Consider the following 26007-nt stretch of genomic DNA (forward strand, 5'->3'; position numbering starts at 1 on the left):
CCCTGTGGCAGCTCCATGCTGCTGAGTCTTGGCGGGGGGCGGCGGGGGGGGGCCAGCGTGGACCCACGGCCTGCAGAGCCAGGGGAGCGGGACAGCACATGACTCCAGGAAGAGTTTCCGGAGACACCTTGTCCTCTTGGCCTCTAGGAGGCAGAAGCAAATGGATGGATTCTTGGAAGTCTTGTGTGAAAAAAGACATCACTAATCCTCCATGACACTTTAAGGCATTTCCTGATGGAGGGCATTGGTACAGGTGGAGATTCTGATTCTCAGATGACTGAAGGGACATGCGGGTTCTGGCTTCCCGCCTGGCAGGGGCCTCCTGCAGGGCTGTCCTGCGGACCTACAGTGGGATCCTGGCGAGCAGGCAGGCACACCAGATAGCCAGCCAGTAGGGGGACCTTAGAAGGGTCTTCCTCAGCTGCTGCAGGGTGTCTTGGAACATTTGGGAGGAAGCAGCTCTGTGATCAAAACTTTGAGAAATGCTCTATCCAGTGCTCCCTCCAGAGTGGGGCTGCCACAAAAGGGTGACAGGCCAAGGTGTAAGTGGGCCGAGAGCCAGCTTACCTCCTGCTTGTGACCATGCCTTCCTGGAGTAAGGAGGACTTTTTTCTAATTAGACTAGAATTTCCAACACTTCTTGGATCTACAAGACACTGAAAAGCCCTGAGTAGGGAGCCCAATGTGCCCAGCATTGATCCAGATCCCTGATCTCCTGTAGCCCATCAGGGAGCACAGGCCAGAGGCCACGAGATTCTCGGGGGCCAAGCTGGCCCCATGTTTGCACCTCTCTGTTCTGCAGCTTTAAGCAGCTTCCAGGCTCTGCTCTGGGCCCTGTCTCCTCACCTAAGAGTCTTCGTGGAGGTTGTGGCCAAACTGCATTGGTTTGCAGGTTGATGCAAACCCAGACAGCAGCTCCACCGAGAGCCACCTGCTCAGTGCTTGTAATCATAGTGACCACACGGCTGGGGCATTGTGCAGGTGAGGTCAGATGAAGTGGATGGGAACGACACTCTGCGGCAGAAGCAGAGGACAGTGGGCTGGGCTGTCCTGCACCCCCTCCGTTGGGTGCTGATGGCGTCCCAGCCCCTGCAGTGGAACAGGGCATCTCTCTGGGCCTCTGACCCCTCCCTGTAGGATGGAGTAAGGGGACAGGCTAGACGGAGGGGTCCTGTCCTCTGCCCCTGTGCTTCCTCCCCATGTCATCCCTGATTTTTGGTGCTCATCGGATGTCCTCCTCCCTCCCAGACAGGGCCGGTCATGTGGCCTCCCTGTCCTGCCAGGCTACTGGTTCATCTCTCTCTGCCCTCTCTCTGCTGAAAGGCCACAGGAGAACCAGGGCCCTCCAAACGGTATTTGGCTCTCAGCACCGTCTTGTGAGAAAGAATGTTATGTGTGTCGTTTTCATTCCGAGCTGGGGAGGGTGGACTGAGGCTTACAGTAGCTGTGAACCAGTCAAGGACAGTCTGCTAGTGACACCACAGTCCATGCGCAGCTCACTGCGAGTCCCCTGTGCTTCCCTACCATCCAGGGACCAACCACTCTCCTGGACAGAGTGGCCTGCTGTCCCTCAAGGCCAGGGGACGGCCTAGCTCAGGTGATGCACTTTGGGGGACCCAGCCTCAGGGTCTCTGCCCCCCTCCGTGGCCCAGGGCCCTGCAGAACCCAGAAGTCTCACCTCAGACCTGCCCTCCCAGCAACCACTGCAGGGTCAGCTTTCTGGCAACAGGCTTCCAAATCTAGAGGCTGTATCCCCTCGGCAAAGGGAGCATTCTCTGAAGGCAACCACTGCCGGTGAAACCAGGCCCCTCAATGTCAGGGCAGCCTTTCAGCGTGGCCAATGGCCATGCCAGACAAATGGAAACTTTTGGGGGGCAACTGACAGATAGGGCCTTGCCTCTCCAGCCCGGCAGGAATCTGACAGTGGTGAGCAGCCAGCTTCCTCTGCATTTCTGCTGCTGGCACCTGTCAGGGGGGCATGTCTGGGCTTCCTTTGGGGGTGCTTCTCTTCTCACCTTTCCTCAGTAGAGCATTCCCTTTCCTCCTCTGTTCTCAGAAGATGAATGCTGGCTGCTGGTATCACACAATGACAGGAAAACCACCTCACTCCGTAAACTGGCCCGGCCCGGGGTTGTCACCCAAAGGGAAGCCTCACTTGTGAGAAATTAATTTACTTCTTCATGAGCAGGAATCTTGAGTGTGGCCTCTCCGAGGCCTTTTGTAGGGTAGTAGAAAGGGCCAGAGTGTGGCCTTCAGCAGCCCTGGTGGTATTCACTTGCCCATCCCACTCTGGTTCCTGGGCCAGCTTAACCACTGGTGGGCACCAGGGCAGTGTCCTGGGTCAGGTCACTCCATCTCTGCCTGGTGATCTGTATAGTGGTCGATGGTCCATACTCTGACCACCTCTGCCAGCCAGGACTAGGGAGACTCAGTGTGAAGGGGCAACAGGACCTGGGGGAACATACCCCGGTCCAGAGCACTGCTAGGATCTGACCCCCACCCCTTCCTTGGAAGGACAGGACCCACAGCCAGGTCTGTGTCTTTTCTTCCCTCCTCCCACAGGTGGCCTGGGTCCCACCTCAGGACCTCACCAGGACAGAAGAAGGACCCCCCTCCTACCTACCTTTCCTCCCTCTCCAGAAGCAGAAGCCAGACTAGGAGCACCGATGGTTCTTCTTATACACCCCCAGCTCTCCCTCCAAAGGGCGTGTTCTCTCTAACAGCTTAGTACCTTCTGGCACCCTTTGCAGGAGCAGGGCTCTCCTGCAGAGATCCAGGATCTTCCTGTCCTCTCAGCCTCCACCCTTGGTACTCCCAGGCTCTACCCCGGAACCCCCTGGGACTGATGAGGACTCCCTGAGGAGTTGTGCCCTCTGGATGCAGACCCAGGACACCGGCAGAATGGACAGAGAGGGTGAGCCAGAGCCAGGCCAAGTGGAAGGAGGTGCACCAGGGCCTCTAGTCTTTGGGCAAGGGCTCTCCAGGGCCTTGGGAACATCCTGTTTTCCCAAAGTGAGTGTTGAGGTATAGAGATGTACAGAGGTAAGGTAACCCCTCAGGGACTCCAGCACCATCCCTAAGGGTGATGCCCATCCCCGGCATTCAGTCCCCATGTAGCCCACTTCACCCCTCTGTATTGCTGCCATCCTCTGATCCTTGTGTACTGGGAGGGGCAAGGGCAGGCCTACAGAAGGCAGGAGGGGCTGGGCAGAGGGGAGGGGCACCCTGGCTTTGGGAAGAGTCTGTGAGTTAGTTATGAGTAGTTACATGCTGGGTCAAACAACATGGTTAGTTACTCACCCTCAGGGCAGGTGGGCGGCTCGCCCCCAATCTGTTATGATGTCAGGACGAAGGGGAGGGCCACAGGACATGGACAAGTGCTGGTGGTAGGGCAGAGGCCTGGGAGGTTCCTGCCCCCAGATGGGGATGGGGGAGGTCATTTATTTAGGCAGAGCCCTGACCTCTGTGGTATGAGGGAGGCCAGAAGGTTAGCTGTCCTCCCCAACTCTGCCTACCCCCACCGTTTCCTTCAGTGATGCCTAAAACCATAGTGATTTGTTTGCTCAGAATGTGATTCCCCCAAGGTGAGTGTTAATGGGATGGTTTTAGGGAGATGCAGAGGCCTGTGCGGCTTCCCCAGTGGACATCAGATAGTGCCCGATTGGTCCAGGTCTCTTGGGGATTGCATCGAAGCTGAGGAGAACTGGCACTCCTTCCCCTCCCCCGGTGGCAGGCACAGCCCATGGGTATGAGCTCCATAGGGGAACCATGGCCACTCAGGGAGTTGACAGGCTCACAGGCCACACTGTGTCATGCAGGTTCCTAGTAAATGCTCTTAGCAAGGGCTTGGGAAAAGAGTGTTGCTGAGTGTAGACAGCCCAGGCTATCTCCCAGGGGAGCCTAGAACCTCTGGACAGTGTGAGTCCTGAGAAGTAGAAGTTTCTAGAAGTGCTCGGTTTATTTTACTTTGTGTCTTGCCAACCACGCTCACAATTGTGTGTCTCAAACCCTGCTTTATACCCGGAAACAATAACTGAGAGAGTAGCATGCCTTGCCCACGACGCTGAGAGGTTGGAGATGGAGCTCTGCCCACACAGCTACTCTGGGTGACAAGGGGGCCAGTGGGCTGGAAGTCAGCGCAGGAAGCAGAGCCCCACTGTCATCTGCCCCCTCACCCTCTGTGCCCGCTCTTGCGTGGTCTCGCAGTTGCCATTCAAACTGGCAGCCGGGCCTCCCCTGACCCCAGAGCTCAGGCCCCTGAGGTCTTAGCCTATGCAAGGCCTTCGTTGTCCTTGTTGACACCCCCTGTGGGGGCACTTGGGTTCCTGCTTCCTCTGTTCTGTGATGTCCGTCAACCCAATTTAGGTCACCTTCCATCTTCCAACCAACACCTGGCAAGTGGTACCTTTTAAAAGACAGGAGCAGGTGTTTTCACAGAGGGGCCTTTGTTCTTGGGCAGATGAGGAGAGGGAGGCTAAGGCCTCGGGGGCCCCGAGATGCTCCTTCTCCCACATCAGCTTCCCTCGGCTGTGGCTCACAGAGTACTCAGAAGTCCCTGAGCTCAGGTGGCTTCTTCCTGACCCATGTCATTATCTTTTTCGTTCTCAACTTTTTGTTTATTTTTTTTAAGATTTTATTTATTTATTCATGAGAGACACACAGAGAGAGAGGCAGAGGCAGGCGCCCTGCAGGTAGCCCGATACGGGACTTGATCCCAGGATCCCGGGATCACGCCTTGGGCCGAAGGCAGATGCTCAATTGCTGAGCCACCCAGGCGCCACATTGTTCTCAACTTTTTAAACATAAATTGTTTCAAAGTGTGTCCAGAAAAGTGCCTGAGTCACAAGCGTGAAGCCCCAGTGATTTTTCATGGGATGAATACATGGGTGACCGGCCCCAACCCCAGCAGGGCCCTCGGAGCTTGATGTACACGGGATCCTGATCCCATGTGCCTGGCTTTCGTGCCTGGCTTTTTTAGCTGCACATGATTTGGTGAGATTGGTCCTTGTGGGTGGTTGACTCTGTCTAGCCTCATTGCTGTGGGGCTCTCCTGGATGAATACCCCGCAGCTCTCGTGGAGGGCAGCCAGCAGCATCCCAGTTAGTGCCATTGTGAATAGTGCTGCTATAAATGCTCCTCGATGTGCCTTTTGGTGTGAATATGTCAGCATTTCTACGGGGGCTACACCCAGGGAGGAATTCCTGGGCTTTCCAGGCACAAGTGGACCATCTTCCCATGGGACCCTACCAGTTCTTGCTCCCACTGCCAGCTGCTCAGAGTTTCCACTGGGCCACAGCCTCTCTGGCACTTGGCACTTTCTGCCTTTTCATTTTAGCCATTTTGGTGGGTGTATGGCAGCGTCACACTGTGGTTTTAATTTCCCTTCCCTGATGACGAATGAGGTTGACTGTTATTTCCTTTTTCTTACATTTATCACCATGTTAGAGATCTGTTTTTATGCAATGCCTCTTCAACTTGCCCATTTTTTAAAAATTGAGTCTTTTGACACTGTTGATTTGTTGGAGTTCTTCATATATTGTGGATATGAGGCCCGTGCTGGATATCTACATCTACATTTGTATCTGCACATATATGCACAGACACACACAGACACTTATTCAACAGATCAGTGCCGAGTGCCCCCATGCACAAACATCACAATTATTGGGGCACAGCAGTGAGCAGGAGAGACAAAGGGCCTGTACTCATGGAGGCCGAGTTCTCCCTAGAGATTAATGAGGAAATAGGAATGTGTGGACTGCAGTACAGTAAGGAGAAAAGGGGGCAGGAAGTGCCGCAGTGGAGGTTAAAGTCTGTAAATATGTCACTGGGCAGGTGACGTGTCTGTAAGGACCTCCAGGGAGAGCCTTGCTGATGCAGGGGGAGGGAGGGAGGACAGGACTTCGGGGGCTGGCACACAGTGAGCAAGGGCTCAGTGGAATGTGGCAGGCTTCAGATGGGGACAAGTCGTCGGGTCACTGGGACTCTGGCTTTCCTTCATTGGGGGTTTTAGGCAGAGGAGGATGGGCCCTGATGCAGACTGAACAGGCCCCTCACCTCGAGCCTCAAGTGTAGGTGGAAGGAGGGACATGGATCAGAAGTCTGTTGCAGTAGGTCTAGCCTCCTGTCCCAGGGTCCCCTCTGTCCCAGATGTCTGCACTGGCGAGGGTGTCCAGGGTCATGGTCATGGCTTCCCTGCTCTTTGCCTTCCTCGGAGTGTCCTCTCATGGTCACCGGATGGAGACGCGGTTCTTGGCCTCACATGCAGCTCTCATCATCTGGGGTATCCTTCCTCTGTGCCTTGTCTTTCCAGAAGCTCCCAGGAGATGTCTACTGGCCATTCCACACCTGGATCATACTCTACTTTCTAAAGCCAAACCTGGCAGTCTCCATAAGCCCTCCCTACAGGATCTTACTCCCTGCACCCAGCTCTACCCACAGCTTCAAGCAAGGGAACAGGCCAGCAGGGGTCAGCCCTGGCATGCCCATTCCCCCACCTCTTTGGGCACCAGGAAGGGTATAGATATAGTCCAGATTCATACATGAATGCTGAGGTCACACCTGTGAGCAAAGGAGAGAATGCCCTCTGTGTCTATAGGGACATTCCCATTGTTGAGACAATGGGCAGAAGGGCCCTCCTTCCTCCTGGGGAAGCATCTACCTTATTTTGGTCCTTGGGGATGCTGGTGAAATCTGTAGGTGAACACCTGGGAGAAACAGCTCTGTGACTGTACAGGAAGGTGCTATGGAGCTGCATATCAGCTCAGCCACCCCCTCTGGGCTGTACCGTTTAAAGCAGCAGAGGAGAAGACTTGTTCCTTGTTCTGGGTGCAGGGGGTGTCAGGCGTGTTAACTGCCCACATGGACTTCCTGAGACCATACTGTGGCCACCTTAGGGCCCAGATGTCACACAGGGTTGTGGGTTAGAGCTGAGGATCACAGGGTGCCTGGCAGGCTTCCCCAGGGCAAGAACCCAGGCTTCACCCTTCTTGGTGCTCTGGAGCCATCTGAAAGGATAGGGTGGACAGACAGGCCCAGGACCCAAAAGCCAGGCGAATCCCTGGCTAGTCATCTGCAGAGGCCACCATAAACTTTGTATCTTCCAGCTGACCTGAAATGAGATGCAGAAGCAGCAGGGGGAAAGAGCAATGTGAAAGCTTGGAGGGCTGATGTGCCAGTGGTCTGTGGCCCTGGCCATTTCTGCCTGGTGCTTCTTCCTACCCCCCCACCCCACGGCCCACCCATAGGAGCTGCACGAGGCTGCAGTTAACAGTGCCAGGTGCTAGAGCAGTGAGACCTGGGCTCCAGTCCTAACAGAGAGTGAGGGGTTGGTGGGCAGAGCTCCAAGAGATAGACACCTGTTTCCAAACTCTTGCATCATCTAGGGGGAGGTAGGTGAGGGGACCCTGCACAGCCCCTAATTATGCAAGACAGAAATAACCGTCCACTGAACTCAGCCTGGTGACCAATCTTGGGACTGTTAAGAGAGCAGGCCAACAAGAAGGGGTACCTGGGAGGAGAGATGCTGTCTCACCAGGCTGCTGGACAGAGGGTGGGCCTGTGGGCCTGGTGTGGACACAGAGTCACCTCTGCCCCTCCGAGCCCCGGGGCTTGCGAGTGAACTCTCTTGGGCTTATCTCAGCCTATCTCTGGGCATCCTCTCCTCTCTGTAGCGTGCAAGCTGAGAATCTCCCTGCTCCTCCCTAGTGGTGACTCCCCCATTTGTTTTCCCACCTCAGCCTCGGAGCCCTCCAGTTCCAGGTCTCCCAGGGAAGGTGCTCTTGGCTCAGTCCATCTTTTCCATCCAAATTATCAGAGCTCAGGTTGGGGTCCACGGCAGGCACACGATGGAGGGGGTGACGTGTCACCCGACAGGATTCCTTCGGAGTGCTGGGGCTTCTGGGGGTGGAATGACGGCTCACTGTGCCACGTGCCAGGCCCGCCCCACGCCACGTCTCAGATTAGTCCTCCCACAAAAGCAGCTGCCGTATCCCCCGTGTTCACTCAAGGAGATGGAAGAACAGAGTTCCGTGTGACGCTTGCGTCCAGAGTGAGCGCCCCGTCAAGGGAAGCATTCAAGCCAAGTGCTGGCCAAGCACCTGCTCTGTAGTGGATATCTACGATGAGGTGAGGTCGCAAAGGTGGAAGGGAGGCTCAAAGGGAGGCGATGGGGCACAGCGGGGCTCTCCGCGAGCGGGATCTCGCCGACGCGTCCGCTCGTACCCGCCGGAGTCCCGACCCAAGAGCCCCCCTTCGCCCGGTGGCACATCGCGCCCCGCAGCACTGACGCGCTGGTGCGGCCGCCGGACTGACAGCACGGCCCGCGCCCCTGCGCTCCCCGCGCCCCGAGGCCCCTGCCCGCCCCCGCCCCCGCCCCCGCCCCGTTTCTGGCGCGACCCCGCGGGCCTCGGCCCCACCCAGGCCCTCGGGTGCCCCGCCCCGCCCCGCCCCGCCCCGCGCGGGGCCGCGAGCGAGCCGGAGGGCAGCGGCCCGGGAGCCCGCGGGCGGGCGGGGCGGGGCGGGGGCGGGTCTTCCTCGGCCTCGGGGAGACGAGCGGCCGCGCTCGGGGCGCTCGCGGCGCCGGGGCTCAGGCGGGGAGCAGCGGCCAGGATGTTTCTGGAGCCCCAGGTAGGGCTGCGGCACGTGGCAGGTGCGGGATGGCGAGGCGGCGACGTGGGGGCGCGCGCAGGCCGAGCCCTCGGTGGCGGCAAGACCGCGGGCAGGGGTTCCCGCGCCGCCGAGAGCTCGGGGAGAGGCGCTGTGCTCCGGCAGTCAGTGGACCCTCCGCACCAGCCTGGCCCTGCTCGGCCGGCCCCCGAAGGAGCCTCCCTAGGGAACCACTCCCGCTGCAGGTCTCCGCCGGGCACCTGCTGCCAGGTGGGCGGCGCCAGGGCTCAGAATGGGGATGCCCTGGGCTGCTAGTGCTCTTCCTGGCACGGCTTGCTCATACTAGTGATCGGCTGTGGCTGAGGGGCACCTGCACGCGTCGCAGGGGCCCTTGTGGTGTGAATAGGGCCAGGCCAGGCAGGAGACAGCAGCCCCAGCAGCATGACCAGGGGGAGGGTGGCTGCCTTGGGACTGGCAGTCAGGTTTGTTAGAGCCCGGACAACCCTGGATCCTTTCCCAGACTTGAGGGTGCAGAACCACCTGTTTGCCCTGGAGGAGGTGGGGGAGAGGAGGAGGTCTGTGACGAAGTGGGCTCGTGGGAGGTGTGTATGTGTGTGTGCCATGTGTGGGCGAGAGTGAGAGTATGTGAAAATGCAGGCGTGTTTATATATGGGATGTGTGTGTGAGTGAGAGAGGGAGAAGGAGGGAGAGGTGTGTATGGGGGCAGGGTGGTGCCCGTGTGGGCCTACAAATGCCCGTATATTTAAGGAGAGTGAGCTCCAGGGTGGGGCTTCAAGGAGTGTGGGCTCCAAGGCAGGGGTAGCTTCCTTGCTGCTGCAAAGGAGACAGAACATGTCCTGGATGTAATCTTGATCATGAGGCAGCGTGCTGCATTTCCATGGCTGTTTATTAGAATCCACCCTCTGAGACAGATTGGCAGTGTGACTCAGGTACGGGGAGCTGCCTCTGTTCCCAGCCCCCTTCTCATGCAGCCTGACCTGGGAGCTCAGGCCCCATGTGTGTGTGTGTGGCGGGGGTGGGGGGGGGGGGGGGGGGGGAGGCAGGGACACAGAGGGGGGCCTCCGCTGAGCTGGCCAGCCCTGGCTGTGCCAAAGTCGCAGGCCTCGTTTGTTTGTTTCTTCATTCATCACTTGTTCAGCACACATTGATTGAACACCTGTTGTGTGCAGGTTCTGTGGATTCAGCAGGGGACCAAACACCACATTCCTTGTCCTCATGGAGCCCACCTTCTAGCAAGTGAGAATAGGGGAAAGCACCATCAGTAGATACAACATGAGGGGTGCTTGGTTGGCTCTATTGGATGACCGTGCGACTCCTGAGCCCCATGTTCGGTGCAGAAATTTCTTAAAAAAAAAAAAAACTTAGAAAAAAAATTAAATATGTGGAATGTTGCATGGTGATGATAAAGAGAAAAGGTAAGGTGAGAAAGAGGAATGGCACCTAGGGAGAGTACATGGGTCAGAATAACTCAGGGTATCTGCAGAAACAGATCAACCCCATGAACCCAGTGGGTTTTAACAACACTGCAATTTGGATCCTGCCCCAAGCCTTCCTGAGGCTCTGTGTGGAGTGGAAGAGAGGCTCCTGCACTAGCGTGGTAATCCCCAGCTCAGAGTGCCGCCTGCACTTCTGCTCCCTGCTCTTGAGCCAGATGAGTCACGTGGCCCTGCTCAGTATCACTAGGATGGGCAGTGACCATCCTGCTCAGACTGGCTAGAAGGGCCCAGTGTACGACCCCCACTGCTGTTTGCACCTGGGGTAGGATGGTGAGGGGACACCTCGGAACGTGTGCCATGTGCGGTGTGCAGGAAGAGCAGAGGGGAGGAAGGGAAGGAGGTGGTAGTGGGATTGGAGGGCACACTGGGAAAGCGCTAGGCAGGACTTTGAAGAGGAAGCCACCTATGTGTCCAGAGGACAGATGGAGGCTGGGTGTCAGGAGCAGAGCAGGCCAGAGGGACAGGAAGGGGAACCAGCAGCGTGACCCAGGGGCTCAGGTCAGGGAGCTGCGGTGCAGGGCAGAAGGGCCCATCCAGAAGTGCCCTGAAGCTTGGCGAGAGGCCTTGCGGGTGGGGGGCGGCGGAGAGGTGGCACTGGGGGCAGCAAGGGGCAGGTTGACCCCAGGAAGAAGGACATTGCCCTCAGCAAAAGGTGAGGAAAGATGCAGGGAGCACCGTTGGGGTGGGCAGGAGGCAGAAACAGTTTGACATCCCCCCGGGGAGATGTCACCTGGCAATGGGAGGGCGGAGGTCTGGCGTGGAGTGCTGATTTGGAGCCCTGGCGTCTCCCATCCTATGGGTCCCTTGCTGCCCCCTTGCTGCCTTCTGGCTGTACAGCTCATGCCAGTGCCTGCTGCCCCTGGGCAGCTTGGCCTGGGCACCACACCGCCAGCTTGCTGGTCCTGCCTGCTGGGATGGGGGCCCTTTGTGTGAGTTTCCCCAGGGACAGCAGGGTGGGCCAAGGGCACTGTAGAGTCCGGTATTGACCTGCCTGCTGTGTGTATCAGGGACTGGCAGAAGTCCTGGGGACAGCATGGCCTGCCTACCTAGTAAGCACAGGACCGCCATAGTCTGGTCTTCAAGGGCTAGGCAGTCGTGAGGGCTGCTTGGGGGACAGTCACAGGCTGGCCTTGGAATGCATAGGCTTTGGCTCAGGCGTTGTGTGGCCTGTGTTGGAGTTGAGGTCTCTGTGGAGGCTGCCCATATCCTCTGTACCTCTGGGCTTTGTGGGCCTTACCCTCCAGGGGAGCTGCTGAGGAGTGACCAGAGGATGGCTGCGTCTGTCAGCACTGCTGCGTCAGCCAGGAGACCTGTCCTGTCTCCATGCTCTTACTTCTCCTAACCTCCTGGAAAATCCCTGGTCATCCTTGGAAGCCCATCTCAAAATCACCTTTTCCAGGAAGCCTTCCTTGACTCCTTCCTACAGAGTTAGTCCTCTCCACCCTTGTGCTTCCTCAGCATTCAGCACAGACTCTGGTCCTGAGTTGCTCACGCTGCATGGTGGTGTTGCACCTGTCTGCTCTGGCAGATACTGAGGCCCATGGGTTCTTCCATTTCCAGGTATGCAGCACAGGTCAGTAGGGCCTCATGGATGTTTGTTGACTGAGTAAGTGAGGGAAGGAAGGAATAAACATGAGAACTGGACATGGCCCGAGGAGACTGCTAAGTTCTGCCTCCTTGTTTTACACATGGGGAAATTGAGGCCCACAGTAGCCTGGCTTACTTGAGTTTAGGTAGGAGGTTGGGGGTAGAACTGGCTCCCAGACCAGGATGCCTCCATCATGCTGGGTTTTGGACTGTCTGGGTCCCTGTGGTCTCCAGGACAAAGGGGCCCCAGCGGCAGACAGGTGGAGGGGCCCCAGGGCAAGCAGTCAGGTGGGAGCATGTGGACAAAGGCAGTGGTGTTTCCGGGTCTCAGGAGGAGTAAGGCAGCCATCGACCTTTAGTGGGGTCTCTCAGTCTCTCCCCTCAGGAGAGTCCCAGGCTTGCGAGGGCTTCAGCCCTGTGGCCTCCTGTCCTCGGTGGCGTTTCTCTGGCAAAGCCACTGGCGGGCACCTCAGCCTGCAGTGGAACAAGCCGCCCTTGCTGTCCTGCTCACACCCACCTGCCTGCCGAGGCCCAGCCGCAGCAGTTCCCAGATGTCACGGCTACCCCCTGCCTGATGTGGGGCTGGCCACTGAGTCAGAGTCCCCAGTCCCAGGACTGGGTCTCACTTGGCCTTCAAGAGGTCGCCGCGCCAGTAACCCAGGGGAAGGGGGCTCCAGGCTCCAGGGTCACGGCTGCAGCAGTGCCGGGGAGCAGGAGGAGCGGACGTGCATTCTGCTCCCGGAGCCTGGCCTTCCTGTGAGCCGTGGGCAGCGGCCTTGGAGGAGCGCCCCCGCGGGTTCCCAGGGGAGGCTAGTGCCAGCCTGGAGGGCGCAGCGGTGCAGTGTCACGGTGTGTGGCCCGGTGGCTGACCTGGGTGGCCCTTGTATCCTTGGCCAAAGGTGGGGCCACCTGCAGAGCTGGGAGGTCCCGGGACAGCTGCTCACACACAACCTCTCCCTACTGCTGCCGCTGGACTGAGCATCCGGCACCTGCTCCACATGGTGGGGATATCTTTGGGGACAAGGACACTTTGTACCCAGGGGAGGTAGATAGCTAAGCTGTTCATTTTTTTAAAAATGAATATTAAATAATTGATAAGTGAATTCTTTCTTACTAGTTTGAACAGCTTTTCAGTTTGGCCTCCTAGAAAACCTAAGAAATTAATCAGATTACCTGCACAAGGAACGTTCTAGCTCTTCATTTCTAATGTATCTTTTATTTATTTTCTTATCTTATTGTGTTTTCTGAAAGGGGCAAAGCAACATTAAATAATAGCAGTTGTCCTTGGCTTGATCTTCATTTTAATGAGAAGGCCTCTGATGTTTTACTGAGTCTGAAATTGGCTCTAAATTTCAATGGTTTGGATATTCTTCATCATGAACAGTATGCTCCTCTCTTGCATTAATTGCCAAGAGTGTACAGCAAGAATGGATATTAAATTTCATTGAAAGCTTTCCTATATCTAGCAAGATCATCAAATTCCTTTCCTCCTTGGACCTATTAATGTGTTGACTTATTAGCTTTCCTGAGCTAAATCATCCTCATGTTTCTGGAGTAAATCCCACTGGGTCAGACTCAATTGTGCCTTAAAATGCTTCTGGGTTCATTCTACTGATAAGTTGCTTAGGGTATTTTTCATCCATATTCATAAGTAAGAATTTATCTGTACTTTTTATTAGGGGACAGATTTGTCACATTTATAAATCATAGTTATGTCAGCTTTGTAAAATGAATAGGAAAGGTTTCCAATATGAATTGCATAGATGAAATAGTTTAAATATCTTATAAAATTATCTTATTCTCCAAGGCTTGGAATAATTCATTTTAGAAACTGTCTCAGCCAGGAGTTGGTTTAATTTTTCCCTAAGGTTTGGTTGGCTGTCAACTTTAATTTGCACTATGGTTATTGGTCTTTTGGGGGTTTAAGCATTTTTTGTTTATTTTGGTTATTTATATTTTCTAAATAATATCCCTGTTCAAATGCTTTTGGACCTTTTAGCACAGATTTATATAGTTGATTCTTTTATAGTTTCTTCTCTGTATCTGAGACTAGATTCCCTTTTTCATTCCTAGTAGCTGTATTTTTGCATTTTCTCCCTCCTACCATCTTCCCCCTACTTCTCCCTTCATTCCCTCCCTCCCAACCTCCTGCTGTCCTTCCTCCTTCCCTTTATTCCACCCTTTTGTTGATTAGAACTGTGAGAGGTTTATCCTTCTATTTTGTGTTTTCAAAAGAAAAATCAGCTCTTACATTCAGTCAGCAAGTTTTACCCTCTCCTTAGTTAAATACACTAATTTATATTTTAGTAATTCCTTCCACTTTGCTTTGCTGTAGGTCTGTTTTGTTTTGAAACTGTTTTTAGCTTTTTGAGTCAAGTGCTGAGTTCATTTTCATTTTTTCTTGTTTACTTAAAATATATTGAAGTCTATGAATGTTTCTCTGAGAGCAGCTTTGGCCATATCAAATTTCATGAGGCATTTTCTTGTAAGGGTTATTTCTCTGATATGTCTGTAATTGGAGTTTTGATTGCCTCTTTAACACAAACATGACTTAGGGAAGCTTTCTTTTCTTTTTTTTTAAGATTTATTTATTTATTCATTCAGAGAGAGAGAGAGGCAGAGACACAGGCAGAGGGAGAAGCAGGCTCCATGCAGGGAGCCCAACGTGGGACTCCATCCTGGGTCTCCAGGATCACACTCTGGCCTGCAGGCTGCGCTAAACCACTGCGCCACCGGGGCTGCCCTTAGGGAAGCTTTCTAATCAAGTGGGTAGACTTCTTTGGTTCACAGTTTGTTTATTAATAACCAGCTATTGTGTTAAGTTGTGTCCACAATGTTCCGTTACCCGTACATTTCTGTTGGGAGACTCTTTTGGGGTTTCATTGGTTATAGGATGTGTGAACAATGCAGATGAATACTCTGGATGGAAGGTATTCCATGTACTGTCTCTTCATGCTTCCATGCCTCTGGTTCAAGGGAAGACACTGCACTGTTTTCATTCCTTTCTACCCCTTAACTCTGGGTATCCACCACTTGTCAGAAATTGTAGAAAATATCAGTTGTTGTTCTGCTCTCTATCTGGTCCATGAAGAGGAGCTCCTGCATTGTGCTTGGACTTTGACAGCTGACCCATTTCCTGGGCACAGCAGGGCAGGCATATTCTCCTATTCACTTTTCACTTTCAATCCTTGGCAGAAAGAAACAGCCTGCTGGGGAGGAGATGTGGCTAGGCCCCCAGCTCTGCCCTGTCAGATCATGTGGCCTGGGGCTATCCTCAGCCTTCTGGTCTGCACCTCATGGAAGGTGGACAGTAATGCCTTGGAGAGTGCTATGGGATGTGCAGGATGGCCTAGTGGGTAGAAGGCTCTCCATGAATGTCACCCATTGCCAGTGAGGTTGCTGAGCTGTTTCAGGGAGGTCCTGAAATCCTCCCAGCATGGGATTTCTTGGGGGCACATCATTGATTGGCCCTGGGACCCTGACATGACCACCCCGCTCATCCTGGCCTCAGCGCTGCACTCATCGGGCTCTTCTCCTGCACAATCCAAGCAGGTGACTCTACCTGGGCCAGGCCATGTCCATCTCAGAGGGTCCTGGCTGGCTGCTACCTGCCTCATCTTACATCTGCTCCCCTTTCTCCTGAGCCTGTGCTGATGGTTCCAGGTTTTATGTCAGATCATAGTGGTCACACTCACCAGGCTTCAGATCTCAGACTCCTACTTTGGAGTTGTAAGATCTGGGCTGATGATATAAGTAAGCCCTTTCAGCCTTTGTTCCTTCCTCTGGAAAATGGGATGACAGCTGTTGTGCTAGCAGCATATGTAGTGCCTTATGTGGGGAAGTGTGCTACCCTGGGGAGGGATGGAGGCAGTTGGGCCCTTGGTACTCCTGGGGGCTGGCTGGGATCTCGCTACTGGTCATGAGCCCCCAGGGCCGGGGGACATTGGGGGTGTGGCAGTAAAGCTGCTGTGTACAAGGGAGTGGATATAGGAAGTGGCCCAGGGAGTGGAAACGGCTCACTGGGTCCAGCAGGGAGGAGCTGGGAGCCCCCTTGCCCTCCACCCCAAGGCTACACAGAACCCTCCTACTCCCAGCACAGCAGGGTCCTGGGGCACTCCTCGGGGTATCTGCAAGGAGGATGACAGTTCAAGCAAAGGAAATTGATTTTTATTTGTTTTAAACACAAAGGAAAATCATTGCTTAGCCTAATTAGATGTCATTTGAAAATAAAGGAACTGTGTGTTCTTATTTTTCTATACCCTAGCAACCCTAGGCAGCCTTGGAGGTGGAGGCTGATGCTTACACCTAGGAAGGTCTGAGCCACAGCCTGTCCCGCTCCCTACCCCACCCATCCTGGGGAGCCCAGCCTCCCTGCCTCTCAAGGACCCTCAGCTCTGATGCAGTCCCCTCACTGTCCCCCTCCTGGAACCTCGGCTCTTCTTGCCTGATGGGCAGAGCCCCAGTGACGGGGCAGGTTCTGAGCAGCAGCCTCTTAGGTGGCTGCTCCACGTAGAAAAGGGACCCTAGAGGAGCAAGTCCGGTAGAGGTGGGGATCTGTGCCCTGCTCCCCTTTGGGACACCTTGAGAAGACTCCCAGAAATGACAGGACTGGCTCGCAAGTGGATCTGTTGGGGCATTCTCCTGTCCTGGCCTGTGGCCGGCCGCTTAACCTCCAGGAGTGCAAGCTGCACCGCACATGGGGGAGTGTTGGGGTGACCCCTGTGGAATCCAGTGGGGTGGGCCCCAGGGGAAAGAGGCCCCGGGGAACGCCCCCGTCCCAGGGCCCTCAGCCACGAGTGGGAGGCCGCGTGCCAGCCCGCCGCCCTGCGGGAAAGGGCAAGGATTCTCTGAAATCCTACCTGCTCCATCCCGGGACCTCTCAAGGCTCAATAACAGGATGGTTATTGGTGGACAATGACATTTTGTCCCCTGAGCAGCCACCAGAAGAAGCTGACTGGACAGAAAGGGAGAAAAGAAGGAGGGGAAAAATGAGGAAAAAAGCCGGGCTCTGCAGAATTTGTATTTAGGAGTGTGAAGAGGAGATGGCAAGATTCCTTCACTCAATTCAAATAGTATTTGGTGCTAGGAAGGAATTCAGAAGGAAAAAAAAAATGAATCATGCGTCTGTAACAAAGCTTTAATTATCAGCATTGCTCCCTAGGCTAGGCCTTTGTCGAGGAGGCGCCCGGGGAGGTGCTGCCCGGCTCTGGTTCCCACAGCAGCCGCCTCCTGGCTGGAGTCCAGCCTGCAGCCCCCTCCAGGCCCCAGACTGCCCCCCAGGCCCACAGGGAACACCGAGGTAAATATGGCCCTTCCTCATGGCATTTGTGATGTGATTTCCAGAAGCTTAGTTTATGTAAAAAATGTCACTGCTTGCCCTCCAGGAGCTCCTGATGCCCACTTGGCTGGGAGGACGGAGAGGTAGGAGCTGCAGGGTGCTCCTGTGGCCCGATCTGCAGGGATGGGACCAGCCATGTCCTCCCAAGGCCTTCCCTGCTGGAAAGTCCATGAGGATGAGGAGGGAGGAGGGCTGAGGACCTGTCCACACGGGTGTGTCACCCCCCACCCCTCCCCACCCTGTGCAGGGGCCAAGCAGCCACCCTGAGGCCAGAACCAGCTCAGAGCCCCACTTGCCAGGGCAGGGCAGTGCAGCCAGATCAATGGGTCTGTCTGGAGGCAGGAGGTAACTTCTCCCCACTTTTCTCCTATGTGCAAGAGGGGACTCTGCTGTCCTGGGCACGAGGAGGTGAGTGAGAGGGACCTCAGAGATGGGGTCAGGAGAGGCCAGCACCAGCCCCCAAAATCTGTGTCTAGGAAGGCAGCAGGTAGCTTTGATGACAAGTCCACCCCAATCAGCTGATACTGAGCATGTCCTGAGTGTGGGGGCCTCACTGCATGCTTACTACCACCTGTGATATAGGTGCTGAAGGTGCTGATTTTTTGCAGAGGAGGATGTGGCTCCAGCTTGTGGCATGGTCAGACCTTACTGCCAGTCCACTGGACTTCCAGCTCATGCTTGCAGCCAGACTCCAAAAACTTGCAGCATGTGGCCCCAGCAGACAGGACCAGGGCTCTCTGGTGCTTAAGGGAGACACATTACAGCTCAAAGTTAGGAGGGTCTGAGAGCCAGTGTGTGGGGAGGAGGAGGACAGCCCCCAAGAGGGAGGTTCCTGCCTTAGGAGTGTCTGAATTCAGGCTGGGTGCTGCTTGTGTCCTTCTGCTACTGGGGGCAGCCCTCCATTCCTGGGAGTGAAGGAGCCAGAGGCGGATGGACAGCAGGTCTGAAGGAAGCTGCTCCCCTGTGGCCCAGGATCCAACCACTTGAGCCAGAGGGCAGGCCACTCTGGGGGCTGGGGCAACCTATGGCTTGCAGAGTCTTGGCTCCTAGAAGCTCTTGCACCCACCAGAATCTATGGAAATGACTGTGAGCTGAGCACACAGATCCTCTCAAGCAGGTGTTATCTGTGCCCTTTGCAGATGATGCCCTGAGGACCACTGGCAGGTCACTGGGCCATCTGCCCCAAGAGCTGCCAGCACCACCTGGCCCTAAGTCAGGGTGGATCCACTAAAGGTTTACCAAAATATTTTCCATATGCACAAGGAACCTTATAAAAGTGGTTGGGGGGGGGGCATGCATTTTTTAAAAAGATTTTATTTATTCATTCATGAGAGATACACAGAGAGAGGCCGGAACTAGGCAGAGGGAGAAGCAGGCTCCATGCAGGGAGCCCGATGCGGGACTCGATCCCAGGATCAGGCCCTGAGCCAAAGGCAGACACTCAACCACTGAGCCACCCAGGTGTCCCCAGGGGGCATGCATGTAAACAAGCATTTCATTTACAATTTTGATTTGTCTTGCAACCTCCCGCCTAGAGTTTCCTGCTGTGTAAAGTGAGGGTCCCCTCAGCCAATTCCTCTCTCCAGTCTGCACCTCAAAGGGGTCACCTTCAGATTCCAGGAGAGCCTCTTGGAAGGCGTGCTTCATCCTGGACCCACACCAGAGGAGTCTCCCCTGAGACCTATGTAGGCAGTAGAGGAAGGCAGAGAGGGTGCCCTGCCCACTGCAGCCCGACACATTTAGTATGGCTGAAAGATAGGCAATCAGGAAATATTTGTTTGGAAGTGAGCAAGCAAGACATGCTCCAGGGAAGATTTCCAGAGAGCCAGTGGGATGAAGGCTCATAGGTTGTAGGGCCTGGAAGCCTTGACACCAGCCCTTCCCTTTGCTCACCATGCTCTTCCTTTTCTAGAAGTCTCCTTCAAGTCTGCTCAGGCCCCACCTCCTTAGGGAGGCCAGTCTCTCCATCTGGTTAGGTTACCATCTGCTCTGTCCCCACACTCCAGATCCTCTTCTCCTCTTCCTACTCTAGAGTGTTGATTCTTTTTAAACCCCCAATATTGCATCCATTGAGATGGGTCATTATGCCTGGCAGCTACAGCCTGCTCCAGTAGGGGCTCCGTGGGCACAGAGATCGTGTTTGCTTCATTGCTGGGTCTCCAGTGTCTAGGTAGGTCTTTGTTAACATCTGTGGATGGATGGATGGATGGATGGATGGGTGGATGGACAAGGAGTTGGGTTCTGTGGAACATTCCACCTCCTACTCCGCCCCAGTGCAAATGATTTTAGAGAAGCAGACAGCCCTAGAAGGGTGATGGGGTCCATTGTGCTCCTGCCTGACCTTGGCTGCCCCAGAGTCCCCAGCAGAGCTGGTCTGTGTGTGTTGCTGGCCCTGGTCCAAGTAGCCAACATGATTTTCTCCCCAGTTGCGGCCTCTGAGTGCCAACGGGGCTCCTGCCTGCTCCCACCAAGGCTGGATTTTTCTGGAGCCAGGATGTAACCCAAGATAGCTCCATGAATACACTCATTCTGAAATCTCTGCCAAAGGCTGCCCTCTTGATTAAGTGGCCCACCAAGGGTGGGGTGAAAGCACTGGCACCCAGCTCCCTCCAGGAGCACTTTCTCCCAACCCCCACCCTGTCTCTCTGTCTCTCTTTATCCTCCAGCCAAAAGAGGGGAGACTGGCAAAATGTGTAATTTTCAGTTGCTAATTGTGATGCCCTGCAGCTTGCTGAGCTAAAAATAGTCTTCGTTTTTGTTGAGTAGGTTAAAAAATAGAAGCCCACGTGCTGCCTCCAAAAGAAGCACCCCTTGCGAAACTGGCAGAGGCAAGGCCGACGGGTGCGCCTCTTCCACCTCCTGGCAGATCATGGGGGACTCATGCAGGATGGGCCCCGAAGGCCATTTTTATTCCTGTTTTCTAGGAAGCTAGTCTTAACTTCACATTTGTAGATGGGCTTCTGGGTACCCACCAGTCCCTGGAATTACATGCAGAATGCCATGGGGATGTGCATTGATTCATGTGTCCAGGGCGATGGCCTCAGCCTTCATCCAGTGCTCAGAGGGTCATGCCCAGCCAGGGACGTTGATGAGCAGAAATGACAGTGCTGAGAAGGAGCAGGGAGGTGGGCAGACGTACTCACAGCTGCCCCCCAGAGCAACGTTATACAGATGCCCTGAACTCAGTGCCCTCATCTGAGAAATGGGTGTCTCTGTGCTGCCCCCTGGGTTAGGGGACATTGCATCAAGTGAGATGTGTGATACCTAGCATATGGCTGGGCTCCAACCCCTGATGACAAACATTTGAAGGTTAGTCAAAAGAAAGCTTATCCCTGCTTTTGTGTTTCTCAGAAATTTCTGGAATTGCAGACTCTGTGATCTGGAAGGGGTGCTAAAATTCTGACTGCCCTGGGAACCTGCCCAGCTCCTACCCTTCAGAGTGAAGGCCTGACCCTGTTCCTGTCCTGCTGTGCAGGAGGCCATTCCCTCCAAAGGCTGCCGTCCCCACTATCAACTGGGGCAGAGTTGGCTTTGTCTGAGGTTAGCCAGTTATCTTTTGTGTTCTTCCAATAGTCCCCCTGGGGCTGAAGGAAGCGCTTGCTTCCTGCAGATGCCCTGTCGGGGTTGAGCTCTGTCTCCCATTTCCCAGGATCTGCCTTGGGGAAAGAGCTGGTGTTGGCAGCTGGTGAGCTGGGCGTTGGAGGCCAGGAGGCCTGAGGGCTCGGCAAGCCCACCAGTGTGGCAGGCTGCGGTCCCTCCCTTGAGGAGGCTCCTGCCCCAGCTGGCCACTCTGAGTCCCTTCCTGCCCAGAGCCGGCCGGGGAAAGGCCCTGAGGGATGAAGCAGCGACCTGGAGGCTCCCTCCAGGGCTGGGAGGCCAGAGATGAGGGCCAGTTGTCTGAGAGCAGACGCTGGGCATGGGAACACCTCCAGGAAGGTGTACAGGGCTGCCTGGACAGTTGTGAACACAGAAGACTCTGCAACAGATACTGCAGGCATCAGAGTCAGTGTCATTTATATTCCTTACCCAACAATGTTCCAGTAAACCGTTGGCGACAACATCAGCTCATTGACTGGGAGTGCTTTGCAGGACCACTGGGCAGTGTCGGGCCTCCCCGGGGCCTCACTGGATGGCTTGGCACAGGAAGCTGGAGAAGCACTTGGGAAGGAGTGTAGCCCTTGCCCAGGCCTGGGCCAACATGAGAGTATAGGGGACCCGTAGTGAGGGGGACATTTGGGTGCTCACAGCAGGTTCCGGCCCTCATGGTGAGGCCCTGGCCCTCTGTCAGAGCAGCAGCTCCCAGGGTCCCGGGGGCTCTGGGGGAGATGGCCGGGGGCTGCAGGGTCCGTGCAGGCCATCTAGGGCACAGCTGGAGTTTGTGGGTAGAAGGACGGTACAGCAGGTCACAAAAGGTGTGCACAGGTCCGGTGCATGGCTGTCCCTCCCAGGGCGTGTGTGGCCTTTGCACACGTGTGGCCAGAAGCAGATGCCCTCCTGTGTTGCTCCCCGAGGGAGGGCCTGGACCCCTCAGGGCCCCAGTCTGCTGGCGCCGAATCAGGAAACAGCGTGGTCGTGTGTGGTACTCACGTCTCTAGCTGAAGTCTCTGAAGGAGGCTACAAAAGGGAATTTGATTCATAATCTTCTACAGAAAACTCCTAGAAACCCTCTTTTTCCTCCACTGCCGGGTCTCTTGGGGCGCTGAGGCTGCCTGCCTTCTTGCCACTTGCTCTCCTGAAGTCTCTGAGACCATCTGCCCCCACTCACTGCACTTCCCTCTCTTCCTCCAGGGCCCTCTGCTCACTCCTGACGCTTTTGTCACTGTGTGTTTTCCTTACAAGGTTTGCATGTGTGTGTGCAGACTTGAGATGCGGGGCAGCTGCAAATACTCAGAAGCTAAGAACTTTGGCCACGTCCCTAAGACGGGCCTTGACTCTGAGCTGCATCAGGCCGAGCTCCGGACCGTTCCTCCAGGAAGGCACCCGGATGGAGGAGTGTGTGCAAGCGGTCCCTCAGCTGGGCCGAGCAGAGCCTGGAGCAGGTGTTCACCTCCTGTACTAAGGCTGCCCGGTGTGTGAGCGCAGTTCTGGGCCAGAAGCCGATCTTGTGCGTTCTCCCCTCCTGCGCTCCCCACCCCTGATGTGAAGCTCAGGGGCCAGCGCCCTGTCCCATAAACTCGGCCATCAGCATGTGCCCGTTGCAGGCCCGGCGTGGGGGTGAGGGGGTGTAGGGGACAGAGGGCGCAGAAGCAAGACAAATGGATGCTCTTCTCCCAGCCCAGCTTCCCCAGAGATTGGAGCCTGAGCCAAAGCTAAAGTGCCCGCACTTACCCGGAGTGTGGTCCAGAGACGCAGGGGCGAGGGAAGGGGAGCGAACGGGTACGGGGATGCCTTCCTGTAGGAGTCCATCTCACTGGGTGTCTTTGGAGAGGCTCTGTAAGACTTTTGTGCCTCCAGCAGTCCATCTGGGGTGGGGAAGGGGAGTTTACCTGTGCTTCCATGTCCCGTTGATCCGAAGTCCCCTCTGGGGTGTAACCTGCCCCCGCTACAACTTTTGGGTTGTGCATGGGGCCTGGACGGATCCACAGAACATGGCCCCAGCGAGAACCCACAGCTGAGGGTGATGGTGCGAGCCCCTAGGCCAGAGGCTGGTCAGTACTGGCCACTCCGTTGTCATTGAGGCAAGGCACAGACATGGTGGCACACAGTGGCATCTAGCACCACTCCCAGGGATGCTGGCTTCCAGTTTCTCATCTAGCCCCCACCATCACTCTGTCAGGGAAGTGGGGCAGGAAACTATACCCAACTGATAGCAGAGGGAACCGAGGCTCAGAGCAGCTCAGAGACTTCCCCAGTGTCCTTGAGACAGTGTCTCCTGACTTTATTCTGGACTCTCTCACTAAAGTCCCAGACCTGAACCCCATGAAAGGGCCCGGGCAGGTGTGGGTGGGTGGTCACTATTGGGGTGAAGATGAGCATTCAAGGAATGCAGGTGAGGTGGCTGGGGGTTTTTCCAAGGTCATGTCCCTTATCAGACCATGGAGGAGGAACAGGAGTGAGCCCCGAAGCAGGGGTAGCTGCAGGGCCCCATGGTAGCCGTTTCATTTTCTGGGGAGCAGCAACAGATAGGCCAGATGAAGCAGAGTGGTGGGGGATACCCTGGGAAGGGGCAGAAGGATGGAGAGAGGTCAACAGTTGCAGCTCGTTGCTTTGCCCGCCTGGCCTACCTCATCTCTGGCCAGCCTCCTGGACCCTGCTGGCAGCAGGTAGCTAAGGGTCTCTTGGCCTGCGCCTCTCCCAGGCCAGCCCTCCCTGCCTGTCCCCATCCCACTCCAGCTGCCACAGTGCCACTCTGCCAGGGCAGGGGCAATAGCTTCTCACCTGGCTGCCCGGCAGAGCCAAGTAAGACCAGGCATGAAACAGGCAAGTGCTGGCACTCAGCGCAGAGCCAAGTGTCTGTCGGGCTGGCAGGAGGGCCCTCCCGCCTGTGCCTGGGTACCTGGGCCCCCGGGCCTGGCCTGGTACCCACCTGGCCCCGTGTGGAAGGTGTGAAGCTCTCGAGGCCCAGCTTCCAGGAGATGGTGAATCACGTTCACCTGCCTCGCTGTGAGCCAAGTGCATCTCTAATGAGAAGGTGCTTGCCGTCCTGCCTGAACAGGGGAGCTGAGGGGAGGCAGAGGAGGTGGGGTGTAAGTGGCCTCCCCTCCCCCCAGGAGGCTGCTGCTTTGTCCAGGTGGGCCCAGCTAACTTGAGGCGGAGGTGTGGGTTCCGACCTCAGGACCTGCAGAGGCTGGTGTGAAGGCTGGCCCACCCTGGCTCCGTCCTCCTGGGCCGGGGCTCAGGAGGCTTCCAGAGCTCTCTTCCGAGTGTCCATAGCCTCCAGTCGTGTCTGGGTTTAGCCAAAGGCAGAGGAGGTGAAAGAGAGGCTCCCTGTACCCCTTGTTCCCATTTTCACCTGGAAGACCCTGAAAACTGCCACGGCCTGGACGGGACCCTGGGCCAGTTAAATCAGGATTGTGGGGGGCCAGGGCGGGCAGAACGTTTTTTTAAACACCCGGTGATTTCGGGGCAGCCACAGCGCTGGCCGAGGTGAAGCTGGCTCGCTTCGCTTGCAGGCTGACGCTCTCAAGGGCACAAGTATGTCCCACGAAAACTCCGTGTCGCCGAGGTAGGCCTGGGCTGGAACTCGAGGTCCTGCATTTTAGCAAGTCTCCAGGTGAAGGTGCTGCTGGGTGGGCCATGCTGGGAGCCGCGAAGCTTTAGGAGAGGGTCTAAAACTCCTGGGAGTGGGTGAGTTCTGACTCAGGCCGAGGTGAACCACCTACAAGTTTCCTGGTGCTACTGCTGCTGCAGCTCCAGCACCACACTGGTTTTAGGGCGTCTGTGTAGGGCCGGGCCCTCTGAGGCCTCTGGGGGCCTGTGTCTAGAATAATCTTGCACCTCTGTGTCCTGGGAACCCACATGGCCTGTGCGGGGTGCTGAGCAGGCACGTCCTGGGAGTTGGCTCCTCCGGGACGGGGAGGTGATAGCGTGTCTCGTGTGCAACACTGTGCACATTTCATCCTCCCCGCAAATCTCGGAAGTAGCACACACCCTGTGCCCATCCCACAGGTGAAGAAATTAAGGATGAGGATCCTGACAAAGTGACAGGTGGCCAAGCCAATTTCAGATTCAGGTCTCCCTGATGGCCTTCGCTGCCATCCGGGTGCTGCTGGAATCTAGCTGTGTGACCTGGGCCAGTTACTTAGTCTCTCTGTGCCTTGTCCTCATCTGCAGCATAGGGAGAATAATGGGTTTTATGAGAGTTCTTGTGGGGTTCTTGTGAGGATTTTTTAAAAAGGATTTTATTTGAGAGAGCATGAGCACAAGTGGGGGGGGCAGAGGGAGAAGCAGCCCCCCCCCCCCCCCCCCACTGAGCAGGGAGCCGAAGTGGGACTTGATCCCAGGACACTGGGACCCTGACCTGAGCTGAGGGCAGACGCTTAACCAACTGAGCCATCCAAGCGCCCTATTATGAGGATTAACGAGAGGACTCAGTGCTAGCATTGGTGTCACTGATGGCTTGTGTGATGTCCTCAATCTGAGCTTTGTTTCTTATTATGATTGCGCTTGCTGTGTGATACTCATCAGGACAGGAGCCCAGATATCCTGGGCGTTCCATCTGAGTGGCCCTTCCTTGAGAAGTGGGCCAGTCGGGATAATAGACACGAAGGAGTGTGGCCAGTGACGCAGTTCTGCTCTTGCTGGGATGGGAGAGGATGACCCCAGGTGCAAGAACAGAAGGGACCACAAGGCCAGGGGGGTGGCCAGCAGAAATGCCAGGCAGGCAGAGGGCTCAGCAAGGGTTGTCCTCATCTCCACTTAATGGCTACAGAAATTGAGGCAGATTAGATTTGTCCAGGGGCAAGGAGCTGGCTGTTGTGTAGTGGGATTCAAAACGGAGGGTGCTCTAAATCTTTGCCCACTTGGCATTGAGCCTGGAGACCCCTCAACGCTTATGGCTGGGTGGGGGGCTCTGTTAGGGACAGAGAAGGGAGCAAAGAAGGGGCTCTGACAGGTTCCCAGGCCCCATGAACTCAGTACACAGAGGAGGGGAGAGAGGAGGACATGTGGGCAGCATCCCTGGGTGGGTCCCCGGGCAGGATGGATGCTGGGGTGCCCATACAGCCCCTGTGGGCCCTCCCTGTTCTCTGTGTGGGTTCCAGGCCCCCGCCTTGAAGCCTGCCTTCTCCGGGGACCTGAGGTGGTGCCTGTGCTTCTATCCACAGGCCCAGCCCTGGGCATCAGCCTCTTTAATGTGCTTTTGTAAAAAGTACTGATTTCAAAAGTCAGCTTCTTTGCACTAAAAAACAAAGTTATTTTATTTCATTTTTTCAAAGTTATTTTAAAAATGACAAACGGACGTACCATTTAGAAAAGCTACCAAATAGCTTGCAAATGTGTAGAATGGAAAGTGAAAGT

General features: G+C 55.7%; 1 protein-coding gene and 2 long non-coding RNA genes across 3 annotated transcripts in view; 1 reads left to right on the forward strand and 2 right to left on the reverse strand.

Annotated features, from left to right (window-relative positions):
* Window positions 1-5515: 5515 nt before the first annotated feature.
* On the reverse strand, window positions 5516-8299 carry LOC119866561. The gene is made up of 2 exons (XR_005380385.1): window positions 7735-8299; window positions 5516-7111 (listed from the first exon to the last, which is right to left on the reverse strand). It is a non-coding gene; the product is annotated as an uncharacterized LOC119866561 (long non-coding RNA).
* A 231-nt stretch (window positions 8300-8530) lies between these two features.
* RASGEF1A (RasGEF domain family member 1A) overlaps window positions 8531-26007 on the forward strand; it is a 31645-nt gene continuing 14168 nt past the window's right edge. Inside the window, exon 1 of the mRNA XM_038578117.1 lies at window positions 8531-8628. Within this exon, the coding sequence (XP_038434045.1) occupies window positions 8611-8628 (18 nt within the window). The 5' untranslated portion in view covers window positions 8531-8610. The remainder of the gene's footprint in view (window positions 8629-26007) is intronic.
* On the reverse strand, window positions 21039-22793 carry LOC119866560. Its single transcript, XR_005380384.1, has 2 exons — window positions 22378-22793; window positions 21039-21663 (listed from the first exon to the last, which is right to left on the reverse strand). It is a non-coding gene; the product is annotated as an uncharacterized LOC119866560 (long non-coding RNA).

The sequence above is a fragment of the Canis lupus genome, chromosome 28 (genome assembly GCF_011100685.1).
Source record: "Canis lupus familiaris isolate Mischka breed German Shepherd chromosome 28, alternate assembly UU_Cfam_GSD_1.0, whole genome shotgun sequence".
NCBI classification, from domain to species: domain Eukaryota; kingdom Metazoa; phylum Chordata; class Mammalia; order Carnivora; family Canidae; genus Canis; species Canis lupus.